A 22818-nucleotide genomic window follows, 5' to 3' on the forward strand; every position below is an offset into this window, starting at 1 on the left:
CTGTGCATCAGTACTCCATGTGACTAAACCGAAACAGTATTCCCTGCTACTGGATATGGATCAGGATATCCACCATATTTGTGGGTATGGACCTACTACTACTAAGCAATATAAAAATTATAAAGGTTTTGAGAAGTCTGGATGGTGAATGATTCCATCCTTTTTGCCTTTCTGAGCCCTCCCCTTTAGTCTTGTCTGAGGAAGACTAAATTTGTTTGCAAATTCTAATCTTCTAATCTTCTAATCTTCTAACTTGGGAAAACCCAAGTTTTCCTAGGAGAAGAGGCATAACCAAGGTGGGGGAAAGGCCTCTTGAAGAAGCCACATCATGTATTTCAGGGAAAGCTATCAAAAAACTTTAGAGCTTGTAGAATGACAAACTCAAATTTTCACAACACAAAGCTATTGTTCCACACGTTCCAGAAATATTCCACGTAGAGAAAAATGAGTATCCAACTTTCCATACCAGAAATCATGTTGCAAATAATACCATAACCATGGTTGCCAGCTGGCTTCTGCCACTTTACTGACAAGGATGCAGCTCTGCAGGTGTTATAGTCAGCCAAAGCACACCTTTCCGCCTCTCCTGCGACTGTTCAGCGTATCCTCCTCTCCTGCTGGGAATGCCACCCATGCTGTTTCCTCAGTATGCTGCTTCTAGATCTCCTCCACCTCTAATCCATTCCAGATTAATGAAAATCCATTTTATTTCCAAAGAATGGTCCTTTCGGATTAGTCCCAGCCTGTTGGACGACTGAATGTTTTTCTTTAATCCATTCCTCACTCCCAAACACTAGGAAAGTTTCATTTGAGGTTGGCCACTGCACCCAGTTTTTCTGTTATAAGAGGATCATTATTGGAATTGAGAAACATTTAAACAAAATCTTGATTCATAAAAGCAAGCTGAGGCCCTACATTGGAATCAGACAGCTCCACCAGGTTAAGAGGTGTTCTAGTTTGAGTTAAACCATTACAAAAGGCTTATGAGTACAGGCTACACATTTTAAGTTGTGGCCAATTGGTTTCCTAGTTGAACTGCTTTGGAAAGTAAAAGGGAAAATGGAAAGCAGGACTGAACAACCAAGGAAAATACTTACAAAAACTAAAATTTGGAAGGGGAAAATTTGGCACAGTCCCACTGTTCAGTCAGTCACTCACTCCCCTTGTGCAGGACTGACAGGATCTGAATCAGGCTAATGCCACAGAGAGGCTGCTTTCTCGCAGGGAGGGAGCAACCTTTGCTTTTTCTGAATAATTCTCTGCTCTGCATAAAGAATGCATTTAGCAATAATGAACACTTTCACTCAAAATTAATGCAAATGTGTCTCATCACACATGCGATATGAAAAAAATACTCTAATATTTCAGATATATTTATAATGTAAAAAGAATGCTATCAAAATGTATATCTGAAACACCAAGATACTACATTTCTTGTTTTGATGGTCCACATACAAATAGATGACAGTTACCAGGGCTTTTCCAGAAACCTTCTGCAAGAAAACTTGCTACATATTTTATACCCCTTTGCATATCCAAATATGCTTACTCATGCAAAATTTATTTACGCACATCCTTCAACTGAAAGAAAACTGAAGGGTAGGATTAATTAGCACAGCATGTTCGATCACTTTCTTTAAGGGTTCCCTGTCTGTTTCCATGGTTACACTACAGGAAGAATGATAATCTCATTTTTAAAAAACCAGAGCTTATAGGGGATCATCAAAACTTCAAATCTTAATGGTTCAGTGCATAAAAGCCAAAAGCTAAGTGGTGGATCACGAGGTGAGCACACAATATTTACATATTGCTGCCTGAGCACTCTTTTAGCCTGGGAAGGTGGAGGAAGGATTTCCTGACAAGCAGTGAACTCCCCTCTGATTCCTGTGCCTTACAAAAGATAAAAGGGCAACATATGTCCTGCTGTTGCAGCCCTATTTTGAGAGAAGGAATCCAAGCATAAGTCCCAGTTTTGAAAATTAAGGTTATGTCTGACCCACTGGGGAACTTGTATGTAATTATGGGAAGGACAGACAATGTTTAATGTTCTCTGAGGCACTGACTTCTTATGACCATTATTTACCCAAAACGAAAGAAGAAACTGCTCTGATGCATTGCATACTGCAAGGCTTGCGGAACATCATCTAGCTGCTCTGTGGTACAAACCACAACTTAATTTTAACTCATTCATTAAACAACAGCTCAGGATAGCCTGGCATGCCTTGTATTTAAAACACAGAGTGAATGATCTATGCCTATGTATGTTTATGTCTTTAACACAGAAAATCCCCTGCTGCCTCCTACTCTGAACTTAAAAAAAAAACCCTTTTTTGTTTTTTTAAAAGAAGAAATTTTCTTGCTTGGTAAACACAATTGTCTCCACTTCATCTGGCTGTATCTTAGACTCAGAGGATGTATCTGATTTTACCTAGGATCAGTTATTGACAAAACACATTGCACTGATTAATCATTTTTAAATTGTATTTGGCTTTTACAAGAGGCTGTAGCTACATCCAGACTCAAGACTTATGCAATACACACATCTTTGGCTACATGAACACAAATATTAATATTTGATACCTCTCTAGCTGCAGGATAGCTTCCGAGTCAACTTCATATGACAATCGGGAAGCCTTTGTTCACAGAAAATATGATTCTGCAAATGAGAAAACCAGTCATGTCTGCAAAAACAAAGGCTTAGCAGCCATGTGCATGGTTTCCCTTTCTATTATACCTTAAAAGTGTTGAGCAGCTTATTATTTTGATTTAGATATATTTTAAAAAGCTCTAGCAAGCATACTAAAAAATGAGGTGTTTTTCTTGTTGCTTTTCCTTGATTCAGCTTCTTTATGTGCTTCCTTTTTTAGCTTCCTGTTTTGTTTATTTAACAATTACTTAGTTTGAGGTAAATGGCTTATTGAACTGTAACTATGAGTCAGTAATAATATTAAGATTTTGCTAATGTATTCTGTTGTAGATCATGAACTGTCAACTTAACCTATTTACTCAGCTGCTTGTTTTCCAACAGAAGCACATTTATTCAGAGTGAATACTTGAGTGACAACAAAAAATAAAAAAGTAAAATGTGTGGAGACACTGACACTGCTTCAATGAAGCGCTCAGCGGTCAGAAGCCAGCTCTTGGCAATCAAAAGTGTCCTGCAGCCTTTAGGTCCCTCTGCTGTTTATCTGAATGCATCTGTCTCCAACATGAAGCTTTACCAGAGCAACTGAGTTAAATTCCTCTCAAGCAAAATAAATTGCCTACAGCATCCTATGTCCTGGTCCTAATATAGCCATTAGCTTATGATAGTGCTGTTCATTTATAAAAGTTACAATCAGAGAAAGACTAATTAGGATCTCAAATTAGTATTCCCAAAATGCACTTGAGCAATGACTAGTCTTCCAAACTGGAGTGCAGGAGTCAGTTTTCAAGAGACAGAGAGAAGTAAGACAAAAGGCATGTGTGCCTCTCAGCCTGTCTGGTTTTTCCAGCTGTTATCAGCTGTTGTAATAAAAGATTATTTTCCCCTACAAGTCTTATCTCATGTATGTCTTCAGACAATCACTTACAGTAACACAGATGATAATTATTCTAGTCTGTGAATAGGACTCAACTGTCAGTTGACAAACACAAGTTACAAGTCCCACAAGAGTGAGGAGACACAGAAATACTTTTCCTGCTACCAGAAAAAATGACTCCAGCACTCGTGAAAAGTGTTTGCCCCTTTCCAACAAATCCAGCATCATCTTTTTCATTATAACCTCTCTCCTCTGCCCCCTGTGCCTCCCAAAGGATCATAGAAAATACAAAAAAGGGATACAAGAAAGAGCTCAGATCTTGGTTGTATATTATAAGATCCCTTTCGTTAACTTGTTTGAAAGCTATCACAGCTGTAAAGCTGTTTATTTCATTGCTTTAAAATACTTATAAATAATTTCCGTTACGTTTTGAAAAAAAGCACACTGATTTTGAACATGTACCATGACTGGAAAATATATTCCTTGTCTTTAAGGAGGAAAAAAACACACTAAAAATTGGGTACTGTGAAAAAAGTGGTACAGAAATACAAAAGAAATATAGACTTCACTTTTGACACCAGGAAAATATATCTACCCCCATGGCATTCTAGGTCAGCATGAATAAGTTCAAGTGCCTCTACTAGTCTGGAGGTAGAAAATAACAGTGTGGGCAGGAAAAAAAAAAAGGAAACAAACTGCATCATTATTATAAACATTCACATAGATGTAAAAGCTAGCAGGACTCAAGGACAGCAAGCAAATTTGCATCAACATTAACTTTTGCATTACAGAAAAGACCTGGATTCCTTATGGACATGGTATACAGGCTCACAATAGCTTCATCAGGTGATTGATTTAAATCTTGCTTTCCAGATTCTGGATTTTTACTTAAAAATTTGTTGTTTCTTAAAAAGTCTACAAGAAAATGATGCCCTCTACTCCTCTAAATGCCCCAGTACAAACACTCCACCGTGCTAATAAGGCTGTAAGTAAAAATGTCAGAATTACTCATTTCACAGTGAAGTTATTAGATTTGAAGCAAAGAGTTAACAATTGCTGAACAGATGGTTTTAAATTGGAAAGATCTGCAGAGTGCAGGGAGGAAGTTCTAGAAAGGGCAAACAGGCAGAAAATGAGAGCTAATACATCGCAGGATATTTTAATATTCCTTGAGAAAAGAGAGAAAATGGGGAAGCAGCTATGAATGAATGAGCCTAATCAATACTGGACAATTATTTGTGTAATAATAATAATTTACATATGGAATTTTAAGACATGACTAATGAACTTGCCAAAGACAAGAAAGGTAACAGACCACGTTCACACAGTTTTGAGATAAAAATGTTTCATCACCATTAGTATTTTCCACTTACAAATCAAAGGAACCCAGAAAAGACAAAAAAAAAAAAAAAATTCAGGAGAACAGTGTTGTATGGAGACAAATTGAGAGCTATGGATGTCCTATTTGGTGAAGTATAAACGTCCATCAAGCACCAAACACAGAAGCTAACAAGCTACTGCAGGCTATTGTGTTTGAAGCTAACAATTTACAGCAATCTCTACATTTACAGCTAAAAGCAGGAGAGCAAGGGTCATTTCTGGATGATTCCATCTGGCATTCAAGTAAAAATGAACCAACCGTTTTCAACAGGTACCTGGATAACGTATTGTTTGATAGGTACTTGACATATGGCATGAGACAGGTTAAATGCAACACAGCAGTAAAGAAATAAATATGCTTGCTCTCCAAGACTTATCTTTTTTAGAAAATCATCATGTAGAGAAACTGCCTTCCCCTCTACCCAGGTGCAAAGAGAACTGAACACATACCAGATGCAACACAACTGTATACAGGGCATCAGTACCATTCAAGTCCTTCTAGTTTCCTGTGGTATTAAACCTGGCAGCTGAAGAACTGTTTAATAAGCACAATTTGGTGCTACTGTAGTGATTCACAGTCATCCACATAGAAACACAAAAGCTAGGTTTCACTGACCGTTTCATGTTCGAACATCTAATCCCAGTTGTTTACCCTCACGTAATTTTGTTTCTTAACTGACCATACAACTCTGGCAGTGACAAGGTGATGCCACGTACTGCTTTCTCCACCTACTGAAGGGGTCCACAACTCACTGAAGTGAACCCTGCAGTGCTGGACAAAAGGCAACAACATCCCATGGCTACTGGGATGTTATTGATGGAGTGATTTTGTCGGGTCTCACTCCCAGTGGGATCAGTTTTGCTGATCTATCATGTCCTGTTCTAGCTGTAAAATACCTGGACAACTTTGATGAAGAGCAAATCTCAAGTCATGATCAGCTATTAAAAGCCTAATCAAGTACCTGCAAATTTACTTGAATTCGTTTAGGATAAGTAGTTTAACAAGAACAGGGTCACATGGAAAAGCAGGTATTTGAGCAATATTAACATCTATAGACAAACAACATTTTTGAAAAGCAGATCTAAAAAGTATTTTGTTTATAAATCAAACAACGGTGCTATTTGACATTACCCTGCAGGAGTAGAATCTGTGAATTTGAAAAACTGCCACCCCATGGGTACAGAAACCACCTACTCTTACAATACAAGGTCTGACTTATGTATAAATGACACAATTCCACTGCTAGCATCCACCAGATCCTTGTCCCTGTACTGCAGAGCCAGTGCAAGTGGGTTTGATGTGTCCCCTTTTCCAGCCAAAGTGTCACCTGAGCACACATCCCTACGCTGCAGAATGCAGCTGCATTTGGTCCCTCACCCACCCTCAGCTCATGAACCACGGCTGCCCTGCCTGGCACAAACTGTTCTCTAGAGCTCATGGAGCTTAATCCAGGCTGCTTCCAGTACCCGAGCCAGACTATTTATAGATAAGACAAATATTTAGCTGACTTTTGTCATTGCTACAATGTGATATCTCACAACTTACATATTCCCTTAGTAGGTAAAACAGTCTTGGAGTTCTACCAAAGAACTCTGGTTCATTTTGCATATGTTGTCACATTAGTACATACATTCACATAGTAGGTAACACACAGCATCTAAAGCCACATCTGACTGCACAGGCTTAAGTCAGAGTAAAATGACCTGAAAACAGACATCGGCGCAAAACTAACAAAACTGAAAAAATAAATCTCAATTATATAAAAGCTGTTTTAAATACAAAGAACAAAATAACTACAAAATAACCTGAAGATTTCACTAATTTTCAAAATCTCTTCCACTTTGCTTTCAAGAGTGAAGCCATTAAGAAAATCTTAATCTGTTACAGAAGCAATCTCTTGCTTCTGTAAAGCAATATTATAAACCAACATCTAACAACAGAAATCTCTTGAGTGTCAGATTCACCTGTTCAATTGAATTGCTCCTCAAAACTCATTTAATGTATATGTCATCTTAAATTATCTGAATCACAAATCTTATAAAAACTTTTTATGAAAGAGACATTCTAATATGCTTAGGTCTAAATTATTATTTGACTTTGCATCAGTAATAAAATCCATATTCCTAGAGAGTAATCTATTCAGTTCTTAATACAATTTTGTCAAAGAAAAAGAAGAAATGAAAGCAGACAATTTCATTTTTTAAAAAGTTACATTAGAAGGGCATTAAGGCTATTCCTTAACAGTACTGTTCTGGAAGTATGTAGTTAAAACACAACTGCTCCTAATGCAGCATTTTTCTCCAAAGTGATAGTGAACACTAAAATGCCACTGCCAGAATGGCAAAGCTGGAGCTATACAACACAATCAAGTCCTTTATGTACAGATGTAACCTACCAAGTCAGTAGAACTGCAAAACCCTGTATTGTAACTAATAAAACAAGTGAAAATTTGCTTGTACTGAAACCTGGCCCTTCTTTTATCTATTCAACCTGGAGACAATGGATGTACTTCTGAATGCAGTGCTCAATAAAAATTACTTGTAGATTGTGAGCAAAGGATCCCTATTAGTACTTTGACCACTGACAAACTACTACTGTCATACTGCTATTGAAGTATTCCATGCTTTATTGAAACCATTTACTCTATCAAGTTTGCATGTGTGAACCAACTGTTAGTACTCATAAGCATGTTTCATTTAGTATCACAGCCCATAACCTGTGTAACTAAGCTGCAGGCAATCCTAAGCACTGTAAAACAGAATGGGCAAAGGATTGCCAAGATTTCAAGAAGCTTACATTAGGCATTTGTGTTTATAAAGTACATTTCAGTGATCTGCTGCCTTTTTTCTTATCCCTCCCCCTGCCTATTTTATTTTTTTAATTCAGTTTTTTCATAGGGTCTACAGACAGATCAGAGCTGAACCAAATTTCCAGCTGGCTGGAAGAATCCAGAAATAACTTAAAAACATTGCAATGACATATGCTTAAAAGCCAATATAGTCACAAAAGCAAGTAAATTTGATGTCCAAGTGACTTTAAAATTGCTGCAATAAGAAGGATATGAATATATTCATGGCTGTGGGTGGGAATAAAAAAGATTACATCTGAAAATCTCCTGCTACCTTATTTCCAATGACTACACAAAACATTTGCTGTACAATTTGACATATTATGAGCCAGAAAAGCCAAAGGTGGTACAATCAACCTTGGAGAAGAGCTGGAGGACCTTTAACCAGGTGAAGCTCTAACCTGCCATTCTCCCTACCATGTAAATCAAAAGTTACTCAGCACCATTTTCTCCCCATGCAAAGCCATTGTTAATGTTCCCACATCACCCAGACATAAAGCTGCTGATTCCTGATTCTCCCACTTTTAAGTTTTTTAACTTTGGGTCTTTCAAATCATAAGACCAAAAGGTCAAGCAAAATATGGTTATTTGTAATATACATAAGAGTAACTACTTGGAGCTATCATTTATTTGTATAGGTTTTGGAAATGGAAGATGCTGGAGAAGTGTTAAGTACAGCTAAGACAAGCACTGCCTGATCACTTCTGGCTATCATCAGGGCTAACTGATGCAGGGGAAACTCTCATCTTAATGCAGAGTTTAATTTATATCAGGACAAATTATGCATCTATGAATATATAGATATATTAAGTTAAAGACACAGCACTGTGTCTTTCAGAAGGAATGAAAAAATGCATGCATAAATTATTAAGAATTACCTAGATAAAAACTGACTGTGTTGCAGAAAAGTAAGGTTTTAAACTGTCGGCGACAAAACAAATGATGTCATAAATTACAGAGTCATGGTTTCTTTAAAATGCAATCTCAATTATGGAATTATTTCAGACCGTGTTAAAGGCACATTTCTCTTAATGAACTGCCAGTTCTGTTCATGTTAATCTTTTTCTTTGCACATCAATATTTTTGTTCTGACTGATGGTTTTTTTCTTCTTTAATCCACACCTTTCCCAGTTAACCTTTAATATCTACATAGCTGATTATTTCCTGTGTAAAATAAATCTGCATAACTATTAACACACTAATGACATTAATTTTAAATCTTGGCATAATTTTCTCACTATATAATACAGTATGTTCTCTTAAATAAGGAAACATAAAACAAAATCACAATCAGACCAAGAAAGAAAAGATAGCGAGTACTGTGGGAGCTACCTGGAGGCCTATATTCAAAAGCTGTACAATGACCAGTACCTTTTTCTATAGTACTTTTTCTCCCTGTAACTACTGTAACAGAAACAAGCAAAGAAGCTTCAAACAATGAAGTTTTAAAGAAATGTTAATATTTTAAATACGGGTGCTTGTAACCACGATAATCAAAAGGATATGGAGAAGCGTAGGAAGGGAAAATGTTCTCATATAAAACAGAGAGAACATCATCACATGACTGAATAAGGCTTTTTTCAAATGAAACAATATTTGTTTTAAATACATCTACAGATTCATATGGATGGATGGATGGATGGATGGATCTCTTTTTATAGACAGCAGATCACAGTTCTCCAAGCCTTTTGTGCCACTGTCACGTAACAGTCTAGTTCACACTTAAGAGAGCAATACACAGCAATAAAAAAAAATCATGATTATCATAATAACACAGCACTGAGCTAGCTGCAGTACAGAAGACATTCAAATCCCATGTCCTTCTTAAGCACAAAATACTGAAACAGATTTTTCATCACAGTTGTTTTAATGGTGTCATAACCAACTTCCTTTATTACCCTTAATGGATAATTAAGATGCTTTCCTCCTATTTAAAGGCTTGATATAACTCTTACTTGTAACAATAGAGAATTGCATTGAACCCTAAGTAATCTGAGATGCATTTAACAGGGGACCCATTAAGTGAGTCACACCAATCTCCAGGTCCTTCATGCTTTTTAAAAAATAAAACATTTTCCTTTTCAGTCAATAAACCTACATAGGGCTTCTCAGTGGGAAGAGCTTAAGTTACAGCATCTGCTTTAGTAAAAGCAGAATAGCCTCCTATTTAAAGATTTTTTATTTAAATTGTTAAAAAGCAATCAATGAAGACTGGCATAGTCCAAAATTTAATAAGTGGCTCTACTTTGTATTAACAATTGGCAGAGAGAATTAAATTCTTAGTTGAATACAGTTGAACATCCCTATAGTTTTTGCAATTGCTGTCTCCAGACAGTAAACGCATGTCAAATCTATTCTTTCTTCATAGATTATGAAACCAAATTTCTGCCCATAAGAGATTCTTACTGTGTTGACTCTCACATGGTAATTTTTGTATAGATTTAACTATACAATTATTGTATAGTTAAATTGTTGTATTGTACAACTATATCTTTATTGAGGTACCTCAATAAAACCATCAGATATATGAAGCAAATTAGATGGAGATCCATGTTGAGAACAACAAAGCAAATAAATAGGAGAAGAAAGAAACATTACCAGCAGCACTAGACCACACCTTCTCCTGCATCTTCGCCTCTGAAACAATTCTTTAGCCCAAATGCCAAAAATCAGATCTACCCCTTTGCACTGCTGTTGTTTGAAATTTTCTGCCATCTACCGATTTCCCTCCCCATTTCACCACAGGTCCGGGCATCACAGCAGAAAGGTCACAAGCACAGCATATGAAGCCCTTGCTCCTGGGAGGAAAAGGGAAGAATGCAGCTTTGGCTGCTCCCCGACAGCAGCCAGTTATAGCATTAGAAACTGAAAAGGAAGGTCTGGGGATGGAGGCAAAGCCCATTACCCTTAGAAAGCAAAATAAATAACATGGCAGCCTGCCACAAGTCTCTGGGTCCACAGTGCCCACAGCTTCTGCAGCCTACAATAATTATCTTTCCTCCAAGAAAAAAGATTTGAAGGTGCCATAGCTACCTATCAGCTCTGGTCCTAAGCTCTGGCCTTACTTTGCCTGGATCTAGAATGTGTGGACAGCAAGGGCTTTTTACCCTGACTCAGTAACAGGCCATCAAGGCTATTCCAGGACAAACACACACACAGTCTGCTCTGCTGCTCCAGCCCCAGCTGCCACTGTACACAGCAACGGCAGCTCCTGCTCTCCATGGAAAATGAGGTATTTACAGCTCATTACAAAAATAATTACTTTATAAAGTACTTTATAAAGACCTGCAAGCTGACTCCAGTTTGAGCAGTATGGCATTCACTTTCCAGGTTCCCACTTCCCTTTTTTTCCATTTTCTCACAACATTGTCACTGGTCATCTTCCTTTCTTGATATTTAATACAACTAGAGTCTTCAAAGAAGCCCACTACTGTCCTTCCCGAGGGGTAAAAGAACCAATTCTTCAGATTTCAAAGGCTGTTATCAGAAAGGAACAGGCTGCACCTGGAGTAACAGCAACTTCCCACAGGTATATGGGACAGAAATGTCTTTTCTTTCCATGTTCAACGCAGGCAGGGTGTTAGAAGGGTCTGTGGACCTATGTTTGGGGTAAAGTGGTTTTCTTTACCAGCAACAGCCTCTGATACCAAACACCCAGACAGCTTCTAGCCCTTCTGTAGAGCCTGCAGAAGGGCTGCTGTGGAGGGCAGGAGCTGTGTCGGACCAGCTGCCTCGGGGGTGACCAGGCAGCTCCTACAGCTCACCCCAAATGGCTCCAATGTTCCTTAAAGCCAGGCAACCAAAGGGAGCCAGCCTATATAACTAGAGGCACTCTCAGAGGAATTTTGCTAATGATTTCATCAAGCTTCACCAACAATATAATACCAGCTCTTTGGGCACTGAGACAACTTCTTATATCAGCATCTCTGAGAACTGATTCTCTGCGGAACATTTACACGGGAAAACATCGCAGTTATCCATACAAGCAATCTTTTATGCTATTCACTTTTCATATGAATTTTATACAGTACATTATAAAGAAACCCTTATGGGATTCTTACTGTGAAGAAAAAAAAAAACAAAAACAACTACCTTTTTTTTCAACTTGTCAACATAGTTTTAGAAATTTTAACAGTAAGCTATACAGGAATAACCTTGTCCCTCATGACATACCCCTGTCATGCTCTCCACAGAAAAATCTATATGGAAATGCATGGAAACATCCTCTCTAATACTCAGCTGCAGTTTTAAACTGCAACTCCTCTGAGTATAATTCCCTTTATTTTAATCCTCAAATCTCTTTGCTCCTGCTATTATTAATCATGCTATGTATCTAGAAGGATGCATGGTTGAATCACACTGACTTGATTCTTCTACTACATCAGAGGACTTTATATTAACAAAATTCCAAAAGCTTAAGGCAGGATTTTCACCATAATACAGACCTCCTGCAGATCCTTACTCATCCAGAGATGCCCAAAGACAACAAAAAGCAGATGGGAAAAGCTTCAGGGTCAGTGTTATTTGAGAGACTAAATGAAAGACATTTTCATGAAGATGTCATGCTGGTTTTCCTCTCCAAAGCCCATTCCCACAGATGAGAAAGAGCAACTCTCATACTACAGAAACAAGCATTAAAGTACTAAGTTCCTAATGCTCCTTGCCACTCACCTTGCAACACTGGAATTTGTTGGTAGTGTTGCTGCAGTTTGAAGATTTTTTTTAAAGGACTAAAATTACCAAAAAATGGGGCAGGGATTGGGAGGGAGGGGAAGAATCTATTCAAGCATTTTTAAAATTTTTCTATTTAGAAAATTATCCATCATCAAGCTTTCCTATCCTTGCAAATTATACTCAAGCTAACAATACTTCTAGACCTGTTGTTCCATACTTTGAAATTGTACTTTGCACTTGTGTGCCTGTTATTTAGGTACTTAAACTAGGCAGTTGCCTGCATAGTTTATGCATCCTGTCTGGGAGTCATAGGACAGAGGAAAAGGCAGTATACATACTAAAAAGAATGACATATAATTAAAAGATGTGATTACACAGAAGGTCCTTGCTCTTACAATAACTGCACAATCCAAAACAGAGACCAAACAGATCTTCCAAGCAGCTTACTTCTGTTGCAGGTCTAACAGAAGAGATGAAAGGGAAAGGCAGCTGCAGGGAAGATTCACAAATGAGAAATTCCCTGAGAAGCAAACCCCAGCAGCAGGTAGATCATCTCAGAGGTGAAGCAGGCCAAGGGCCCTACTAGTGACTTGGCCAGTTTCTCTCACAGCCTCAGAAGTGCTTCTATTGTGTCACATGCTAGTCAAGTCTAAATATTTTGTTCCTGACACACATGACCTGATGATATTTTCAGTGCATCGAAAGGTGATGTCACCTCAAAGCTATGTAAATATTTTATCAGAAAATATCTAATAACAAGTATAGCTATGTATTTTTCAACCCAGAAGGCAAAAGACTATTTTAACTAAAGAATATGTAAGAGTAATTGTGCTGTGATCAGAATAAAGGTCCACATTGTTCTTGGAGGTGACAGAATATTAGATTGCTAGAGGCTCTTTTCAGAGAATATGAAACAAGGCAGGAAAAGAGTAAATCCTTCCTGGAAAGTCCCACACAGAAGGTGGGACTCACCTCCTACCTGATTAATGTCAGCTATTTAGGGACTTGGTGCTGGAGTTTATTAAGTATGATAATCTGCATGCGAACATAATTGATTAGCCAGTCTTGATGTATATCAGCATATACAATAACTAAATACCAATTTCCAATCATTAAGAAACAAAACAAAACAAGCATGGTATTTAGTCAGTCACAGAACCACACAAGAAGGAGAATTTACCTAGTTCAATCTGCCAGATTGCTCAAGGCTTAGTCCAGTAAGGGAAGCAAACAGAGATTTCATAACATCTCTGGGCTGCTCTAGTGCTGAAGTACTTTCAAACCAAACATTTCCTTCCTTATAGTCAGTTGTGTTTCAGCTTATGACCATTATCCCTCATCCTCCCACTGTGACCCAAGTAAAGAGCACCACCATGCTCCTGGTAACCAGCTCTTAAGGCACTGGGAGACTGCTGAGCTCCCCATTTCATTACAGAAGGCAATCCCATGGATCAAACGCTATTTACCTTAACTAAAACTGGCAAACACTTTCTTCACACCTACAAGAAACCTCACTCCATTATTTTCTATGGGATAGTGGTTGACAAAGCTGCAGTACTCCAGACCTTCTTTCTTGCCCTTCTTGCAAATGGATAAAACAACAACCTTTCTCCAGTTATTGGGAACATCCCTCAATCTACAGTCTGTCAAAGATCACAGCGAGCAGCCTGACAATGACATCAGTTGGCTTTCCCAGTACACTCAGGCACATGGTGTGATTCTTGGGTTTGTCCTGGGCAAGGCCAGAAATTGGACTCTATGATGTTTACAGGCCCCTTCCTGAGGTCAGACTGACAGGCCTGCAGTTCCCCAGATCCTCCTTCCAGCCCTTCTTGTAGATGGGTTTCACATTTGCTAACCTCTAATCATCTGGGACCTCCCCAGCTAACCAGGAGCAACGATAAATTATGGAGAGTGGCTTGATGAGCTCTTCTGCCAGCTCCTTCAAAACCCTCACATGAATCCCATCTGGACCCATAGACTTGTGAGAGTCTGAATGGCACAGGAGGTCACTAACTACTTCCTCCTGGACTGCAGGGGCTCTGTTCTGCTCCCTGTCCGTGCCTACCAGCTCAGGGGGTTGGTGCCCCTGAGGATTACTAGTCTTTCTGTTGAAGGCTGAGGCAAATTTCTTATGGCGTTACTCATTAGAGGTTTAAAATACTTTATTTGTACTTAAGACTGACATATGCAGGAGGGGAAATAAACAAACTCATAGACAGCCAAATCCACACCATGGGATCAAAAATAATTCTTGCACTTCATTCCATAAGAATTCCTAATATACTTTACTATCCTCTGGAATTTTAATTAGATTTTAAAAAGAACACAGGTATGGTGTTCAAGGACTATTTTTCACAGCAACAATTACTCAAGATGTAGTCTCCTCTATTATATTTCCTCAATAAAGCCATTTTTTATAGCTCATCCATTTTTAATTTGATAAAGCCTCTATTTTCTGTTCTGCCTTTTCATTTGACCGCTGAGTCTTCTCATAAATGTTCATTTCCTAGCAGCTAGAGCACAATGAACAGAAAAGCAAACCACTGTTCATCTGAACAAAGACACTCCCACACAGTGAAGTATGTATGTCTGGGAGCCCTGCTATAGAAAAACACATGCCCACAGTTATTCAAAGCTTCCACTTCAGCCGCAGTGCAATGCACTGGCAGACATGAATAGCCTTTCTTTTACCTTGTTTATTCAAGAACTATGATCCACAAGAGATTAAATAAGCCTGACGCCAAATGAAAAACTGCAGACATGATGCTGGTTTTTTTTGTAAACTTAAGAAACCAAAATCTGAAGGTCTTGTCCTTAGAGACTAAAGGGCCTTTGCTCTAGGATTTTACATTTATTGTGCTAGCAAAGTCAATCCTATCTCTAACAGACACTGATTTCTTGATAGGTTCTCTCCTGCCTTGAGTGCATTTGAAAGCAAAGCAACCATCTTTCTAATTTTCACACTGCTCCTCACATAATTAATCAAGTATACAATCTAAACTGACTTCCCTTCCAAGCACATTATTGCAAATCAGTCATTTGTGGGAGAAAAACATAAAGAGAAATAGAACTGTATTTTACATCTTGTTTAAGAAGAGTCTTTCATACTGGGAAGGTGGAAGATGGCCTATAAAAATATGGCCATCAGCCATATTTTTATAAGCATTTAAATAAGTAAATATGCACAGGGACACATGAAGAGCACACAGGTGTACTCTCATTTCTCTTGCTCCCAATGAAAGAGGTCATGACCTTTCAGACTTTAACCTCAACACTTCTAATTTTTCATCTTGGTTCTCAGAAGAGAAATTTAACCCATCTGGTTTTCAGTTTTATGAGGTCATGAGCCATGATAGAAAATCTAGCTTTAAGAAAAAAAGGAGATATATAATCTTCTGTCTGTGTAAAAGAGTAGATTACACAGATGTTTCTGTTATGTCAAGGCAAACTTAAAAGGGAAAAAAATATCTTCTGAACAATATTATACATTCATGTCTCTACCACCGTGTATTTCTTTCTGGTTGTACTTATACATTTCTAGTCCCTCTATCAAAACCATGCACAATGTTCAATCTTAAACTCCTGCCAACACAAAGCTGTGAAAATCCTGCCTTTCATGTCGTCACTGGGCTATTTAGCCTGGTGCTACAATGAGGCAACAATTTCATTAGAAGTGATAGATAGTTACATTTCCGACTACAGCAAGGTAGGAACAATTGTCCCACCCTGTTCTCTGCTCTATGGCAACACCAGGCAACACAACCAGAGTCAACTTGTGTCTGAGTTGGACTTTTCATTCACCTGTTCACACCTCCAGTAATGCTGATAAAAGTGCTTGTAAAAGGCAGGTTGTTTTCTTTTCTTTTTTCTTAAAAACACAGCAAAAAAGTTTGCAGCCTTCCTCTCCCCAGCCACACAAGCCACCAACCTCCCCACCCCCCCACTGTAGGAAACATTTTACATACAAAAGAGTTTGTGTGAACTTTTATAGTTTCCAGCATCCACTAAAGCTAGAGAACCATTGTTACAATCTCCTGAAAACTTTATAACATGAGGATACGTGGAAGTCAGATTAGTTCATAAGATTCTATACATATAAATGATACAACAAAACCATTAAACAGCACAACACCTTCAACAGAGAGTTAACTGATATTTCACTGCAAGAACACTGAATGATACACCTGTTTCATATCCTTAAGAGATGAAGCCTCATAGTGAAATGCAACATGCAGGAATGGGTTTTTAAACATTTATTTCAAAAACCAGCAAGTTTTGAAAAATGACAGCAAAGAATCATATGTAAACCAGGAGACAAGTGCTTCTAATACTATTTCTCTAATTGCCTTACAATTCAAAGGCCAATCAAGTCCTTGTGGACTGTGTCCACCTTAAGTCCTGTTCCCTTCTCCAGCATAGCAAAAACACACTGAGCTGTTAATTGCAGTAACGCTAATTAAAAGACAAAACCTCACGACTACATTATCAGTGAAATTGCCAATTAGCACACAAGGCTTCCTCATTACTGCTGCTGCATGAAATGTGAAGCATGATGTGGATAGCAGTCATAAAATAAAAGACATTTTTAAAAAGCCAATAGGTCACATTTTCAGCTTGCTTCAAAAGTACTGCTGGAATCAGTAACTGAGAAGCTGACCTACAGGAAAGAAAGAAATTCCTACAACCTTTTGTGAAAACCAATAAAGAAAAATATTGCCATTTTCCACATCTGCATTCACAATGGTTTTCAGAGGAAAGAGTACTTGCCTTGGTGTAGCCAGTAGAAAATGGCTTAAAAATTTAAAAATAGGTCAAAGGCTAAGATTTCAGTGGATAATTTATCCTGACTTTATACTCCATGTAAGGCTTCCCCAGAAAGAACTAATGGATACTGAAAACAATCTAAGTGATCCTAGTGTCCTTTATTCTACAGAAGGAACACTGCTTCTTGTGTCCTTCAGTCTCTTTCAATGACCATTTAATGAAAGTTAATCCAGACCTCACAACCCTAGAGCTGCTTCTATAAAGTGATTGTGCTTTTCATACAGTCAGTATTTCTTCAGGTCTCTCTCTATCTTTTTTCTTTTCTTTTTGAAGGTTTTTAATTCCGATTCACAGGTCTCATGGTAAATAAAATGGAAACACATTCAGCATTATCTTCCTTGAGAGAAATGGAGTAGGTATTTGTTTTTCACTTGCTCCCTTTTAATCAAGTATTTTGGTGACCATAATAAATTTCTTCACTCAGGAGAAAAATGTGCAATTATCTACAATGAAGAAGGTGTGTCTAAGGAATAGGGTGGGGGGGAAGAGAAATCAATGGAACCATCTGTCTGACATTCCTACAACATTATAAGATACTTGTAATTAACTGCTTGCCTACCAAAGTCTGCCAGCTTTAACTCCCCCGTGTCACTGATCAGAAGGTTCTGTGGTTTCAGGTCCCTGTGCAAAATGTAACGCTGGTGGATGTAAGACAGTCCTCGCAGCAACTGAAATAAAAATAACTGAAAAAGAGGGGGACAAAAAATGACCTCTGTTAATATTTTGCATATAACCACAGGTGATTTCTTCACGATATGCAGGGTGCTTGCACATTGCGGTAACATTGTGTCAGAATTCCTCCCAAACTGGCTAATTCCCACCCAAATTTAACACAATGAAATTTCCATCTGAAATATACTTACTTTGCAAGGACTAAACCCAGCCTCCAAGCCCTACTATGTCATAGATTCAATTTGACTGCTTTAAAAAGAATGAGAGCAATACAACCATGTGCAGAAAGCTTGGTTTCTACCAAATTATAATTATATTCCATTTACCCATATGGCCTTAGAGATTAGGTGGTAGCCTGAAGACAGATGTGTATCTTCACTAATTATAGGAAACAACAGTACAGGGTGGATAGGGATGGGGAGATAAGGCTGGGGGATGGAACACTGAAACTAAAACAAAGAAGAAATTAATAGTATAACAATAATGCCTGTGTACCCAAGGAAAATCTGCAAGTAAAATAGATTTTATCCTTCGAAGTCTATTTTAATGGGAGTTTCTTATGTATTTTTCATTAGGAAATAATAACTCTCACTGAGCCTAAAGACAACTTTTGAAACCTACTTGCAATAGTCTTTAAGGTAATTTTAGATAGAAACCTAACTCACCATCTCCTGGTTTCTTAGAGTCCTTCCCTGGACTATATAAATGCTTACTCCTAAATCTAAGCATTATTATTGTGTATTCTGTAATTTACAATTATGAACAAAGAGCTGGATGAAGAAGATCCTTTGTCCTCCCCTTTTCATCTCCTGCATGCAGCATTCTCCCACATCCTTTCAGACACTTGCTGTCAAGGGCTGTGTTAACCATGATGGGTTTTGTCAATACAAAGGGCAAATGAACTCCCACGAGTTTTCTTCGCAGTTATGAAGAACCTATCTCAATGTAGAGAGACCTTTCCTTTTGCCTGATATATTTTAAGAAATACTTCTGAAATAGTTTCTGAATGTGAATACAAAAATCCCCTCTAAAGCTAAGCATGGAGGATTCAAGAGCAGGTATGGACTTTGTGCCTCACAGCTCAAAGGACAGCAAAACATGCTCTCTAGGAAGATGTGGAAACCACACCAAAGATTGGGAAAAAGTCAACTCAGGCACATGAGAATTTCTAATTAACTTGCAACACAAGCATCCTATTCAGTGATTACTGAAGTGAAGAGACATTATAAAAAGGGTTACAAAATCTGATTATAGAAGAGAATAAAGGCTGACATGAAAGAAACAGAAATGTCATGTTACTGAAGGTGAAATGAATTTAATTGCATTTCATTTTTTCCCTGAGTGCAGACACAATGCACTCTATGTTCAGCTATTTAGCCAGGGCACAAAGAGCCATATCAATCACCTTCTTGCCAGGGTAGGTTCTAACAATGTGCTGAGGAAACCTAAGAGCAAAATATAGGAACAAAGAATAGCAGGAAAGTCATAAGTAACATGCACATTCCTTTTTGAATTGTGGTTAAAGTGGAATTCATGGTACATAAAAACTATTTTAATAAGAGCAAGAAGGAGAAATTACTTTCATTACAGCCTGAAAATATCAATTTAATTCTATTAAATTACTTCAAAAAATACATTTTTTAAAATAAAAAGATGGGCAAAATAACCAGTTTGCCAGGCTAAATCAACGGCCTTCAACTTCAAACTTTATTTTTAAATATGCAAAGAAATTTCAATTGTCATGATAGCTCAAAGCACTGTAATCTTTATAATAACTCAAAATATATCTATTAATGTCTTTCATTTGGCTTTAGTGAAAAAAGTAAAGTAATTTGACTCAATGTGCTAAAAAAATGCCAGACAACTTCACAGCTAAACAGAATAAACATCTGCTCTTGAGGACAGCTTTGGAATGTAGTTTTATTCCAAATTGGTAGACATGCTGTACTCATTAAGTACTTCCCCAAAAGTTAATTAATTCACTCACACCTCCTTGGAGGAAACTCATGGAAGAGAAGGGGAAAAAAAAACTTCCTGAATTCATGATAGGGTAACTCAGATATTGGTTTTTTGCTTTCTCTTTTTCTCTTTCCCCTTGTTTTTATTTGGTAATATTAAATGTGAAAAGATTTACATGAACATAAGCCTAACATCTGGCAGCAAAGCATTCTGCAAACCACTGGCCCTTTGTGATTGCTTGGGACAAGAAAACACCAAGGGAGGCCTCTCCATTTCCAACGGCTTCCCAGTCCACAAAAAGAAAAGATGAATTGAAAAAAAACTGTTTCTGCTTCCTCACAAAGGACTTCTGCCCTCTCACAGTCAAGTTCACTCTCCTGATCTTGAGGAAAGCCTTCTTCAAGAAACCTGTTTTCTTTCCAGATTGTCTGCATTAACTTCTCAAGGACAAAAATTAATCCTAGATGAGGTACCATCAATCCTTACCCATACACCCAGTCTGAAATCGACATACCTCCTATCATGGTCATACTCTCATCTTACTAGATCCTTCCACCACCTCACTCAATTCCAATCACCATGAAAACTCAGCCTGGGGTTTTTTCAGGGGGTTTTGAACAAGCAACGGAACTGTCATTTCCCAAGGCCCAGGATGGCAGCTGGAGTCAATGGCAAACTCAACACCTATTTCAAAAGGTCAGTTGTGATGGTAAAATCCACACAGATTTGTAGCTCTACAGCTTTCATGTTGGTAATTTTAATATTTGCATGGTCATACACAAGGCTGTATAGGTATTGAATAACCAGCAATAAATAAACTAAGACATCATTCACTAAGACATCATTTGTGTACAGTTTTTAGCTTATTAGTAAGAATAAAGGTTTTGATAATAAAATTAGGCTCACAAAATGCCAAAGGTCATTGTAGTGAGAGTTGAAAAAGACAGAAAACAGGACAGGGATTTTTCCCTAGAAGTCAGGTTTTCAGCAAAGCTTAACATTAGGAAGCTCAACACTTTACGTTCAGACAAAAAAAAAACTAACACTTGTGCATTCAAGTCTTGTTTATTTCTTTCAGTCATTAAAATATACCTTTTTTACCCAACTGTTATGCAGTTCTCACTTTAATGAGCAACATATTTTAGTGAAGACTTTTCATTGTCAGCAAGAAAAATGCATGCAGGTCAAAGCTAATTCAGGGTTTATGGACTGTGATAATAAAAGAACATTAGCAGTTCTTAAAACTTACAAGAGAAAGCCCTCAAAGGGGTGAGTTGGCACCTACACAGTCCTTCAAGTGTAATGCCTGGATGACCATTTGAGCTATATGCAACATTTGACCAAATGCCTGTAGTTGTTTTAAAATACAATATTTTCTGAGAGACTTGTAGTTATGTGGATGAACAGCCCAGCTTTCCTTGTGTTTTAATGAGTCTGGGTGAGTGTACAACCTAGAGCCTTACATGCAGGCATACAGTGGCTGCCTGGTGGCCTGCCTGCTGCAGAATGCTTCAGTATCTGTTGGCCTCTGAACGAGCTTCTAAGTTAGACATGGATATAGGCTTTGCAAAACACATCTAAAGGATGGGATTGAGAGCAGCTGACACTGTCTGACTTAGGTTCAGAAAGCTCTTTCCAGTCTAAGGATGAAGGGGAACACTCATGTACAAGTAATCTGTGTAAAGTACTCAGATGACTCCATCCAGTTGCCCTCCATTGCCAGAGATGGTAGAGAGTTTCTGTCAAAGGACCTTCGGTAAGTGAAAAGCAGAAATTCACAACATGGCTAGGGAGATTCTCCAAAATATGTACCATTTCCACACAGACTCTTCTGAGGCACTGAGGACCCCAGTGACAGAAAGGATGCTTGCCAAGAGGACAGAATAATGATACCTGTGGGAGCCTTTTTTAAGACTTTCTGTGATGGCAAGGAGGGATTTCTAAACTATTTTCTTCAACTGAGCTCCCTTAATTCACGTTATATTTTGGGAATAGAGGACCTGGCCCTGGGTACAGAAGTAGAAAGCTACACGGAACTAGAAAGATACAAAGAACTTTTTCGTTTACATGACATGCACAAAACTCTTGGTTCTGTTCTCTTGGTAGCAAAAGTCTGCAAAAAGGCTGAGATAATCTGGAACAGGAGTTAACATTATTTCAGAAGAAAGCTGAAAGCAAATCTTTATGAATGTGTCTTTCCTTTAGCAAGCTCCTACTGCTCTATTAGTATAGCTACTTTTGGAAAATAATACACAATACCACACAGGCTTTATTATCACCCATCACTGATTACACAAATGTTCCTGCTTGCCCTATGTATCAAAGCACACTGTCTGGGTATCACACAGTCATCTGAATTCCCAAGTGTGTATTCAGCATCAATAAAATCATATTTAGTCTTATTAGGCCATCAAATCTAAAAATACCAGTAAAAGAAACCAAACTTAGGACATCCCATCTCATGCTTGCAACCAGTGCAGTTCTCCCTATCATCCAGTCGACAGTACAGGCTTCTGTACATTATTGGCTATTTTAAAAACAAAAGGAGGTAATAAATCACTACAATGCCATCTCATAGCCTTGGAAATAAACACAACCAAATACATTACTCAGTTCCATTTGGGTTCACTAGACTGTTCAGGAATCTTAGAATTACCTGTTTTAAAACATTACATTAGAAAAAATTGCCTGGTAATATGCACTATCACAGAAGCAATGAGAAATGTCCCTCTGTGGCTTCTGCTGGCATGTCAAAACTTCATCAAGCATAATCTTTTTTTATCACTCTTGGTTTGATATTCATTTCCCTTTTCTCAACCAGGATAATAACCATGAGATAAAATCCAACTTTTCACTTCTAACTATGACCTGGGGAAATATTGACCTTTTTAGGTCAAAGCTTTGTAAACTGTTGCTTAAATTATCACAAGTTGTTC

At 37.9% G+C, this 22818-nt stretch overlaps 1 protein-coding gene across 6 annotated transcripts in view; it reads right to left on the reverse strand.

Moving 5' to 3' along the window:
• CDK14 (cyclin dependent kinase 14) overlaps positions 1-22818 on the reverse strand; it is a 384029-nt gene that overhangs the window by 206865 nt on the left and 154346 nt on the right. For all 6 annotated transcript variants that reach the window (XR_011005641.1, XM_068211387.1, XM_068211377.1 and 3 more), the window contains one exon: positions 17811-17934. Coding sequence is in view for 5 of the 6 variants with exons in the window: in XM_068211387.1 (XP_068067488.1) it covers positions 17811-17934 (124 nt within the window). In the remaining variant the exon portion in view is untranslated. The remainder of the gene's footprint in view (positions 1-17810; positions 17935-22818) is intronic.

This window comes from Anomalospiza imberbis, chromosome 1 (assembly GCF_031753505.1).
Source record: "Anomalospiza imberbis isolate Cuckoo-Finch-1a 21T00152 chromosome 1, ASM3175350v1, whole genome shotgun sequence".
Taxonomy (NCBI): domain Eukaryota; kingdom Metazoa; phylum Chordata; class Aves; order Passeriformes; family Viduidae; genus Anomalospiza; species Anomalospiza imberbis.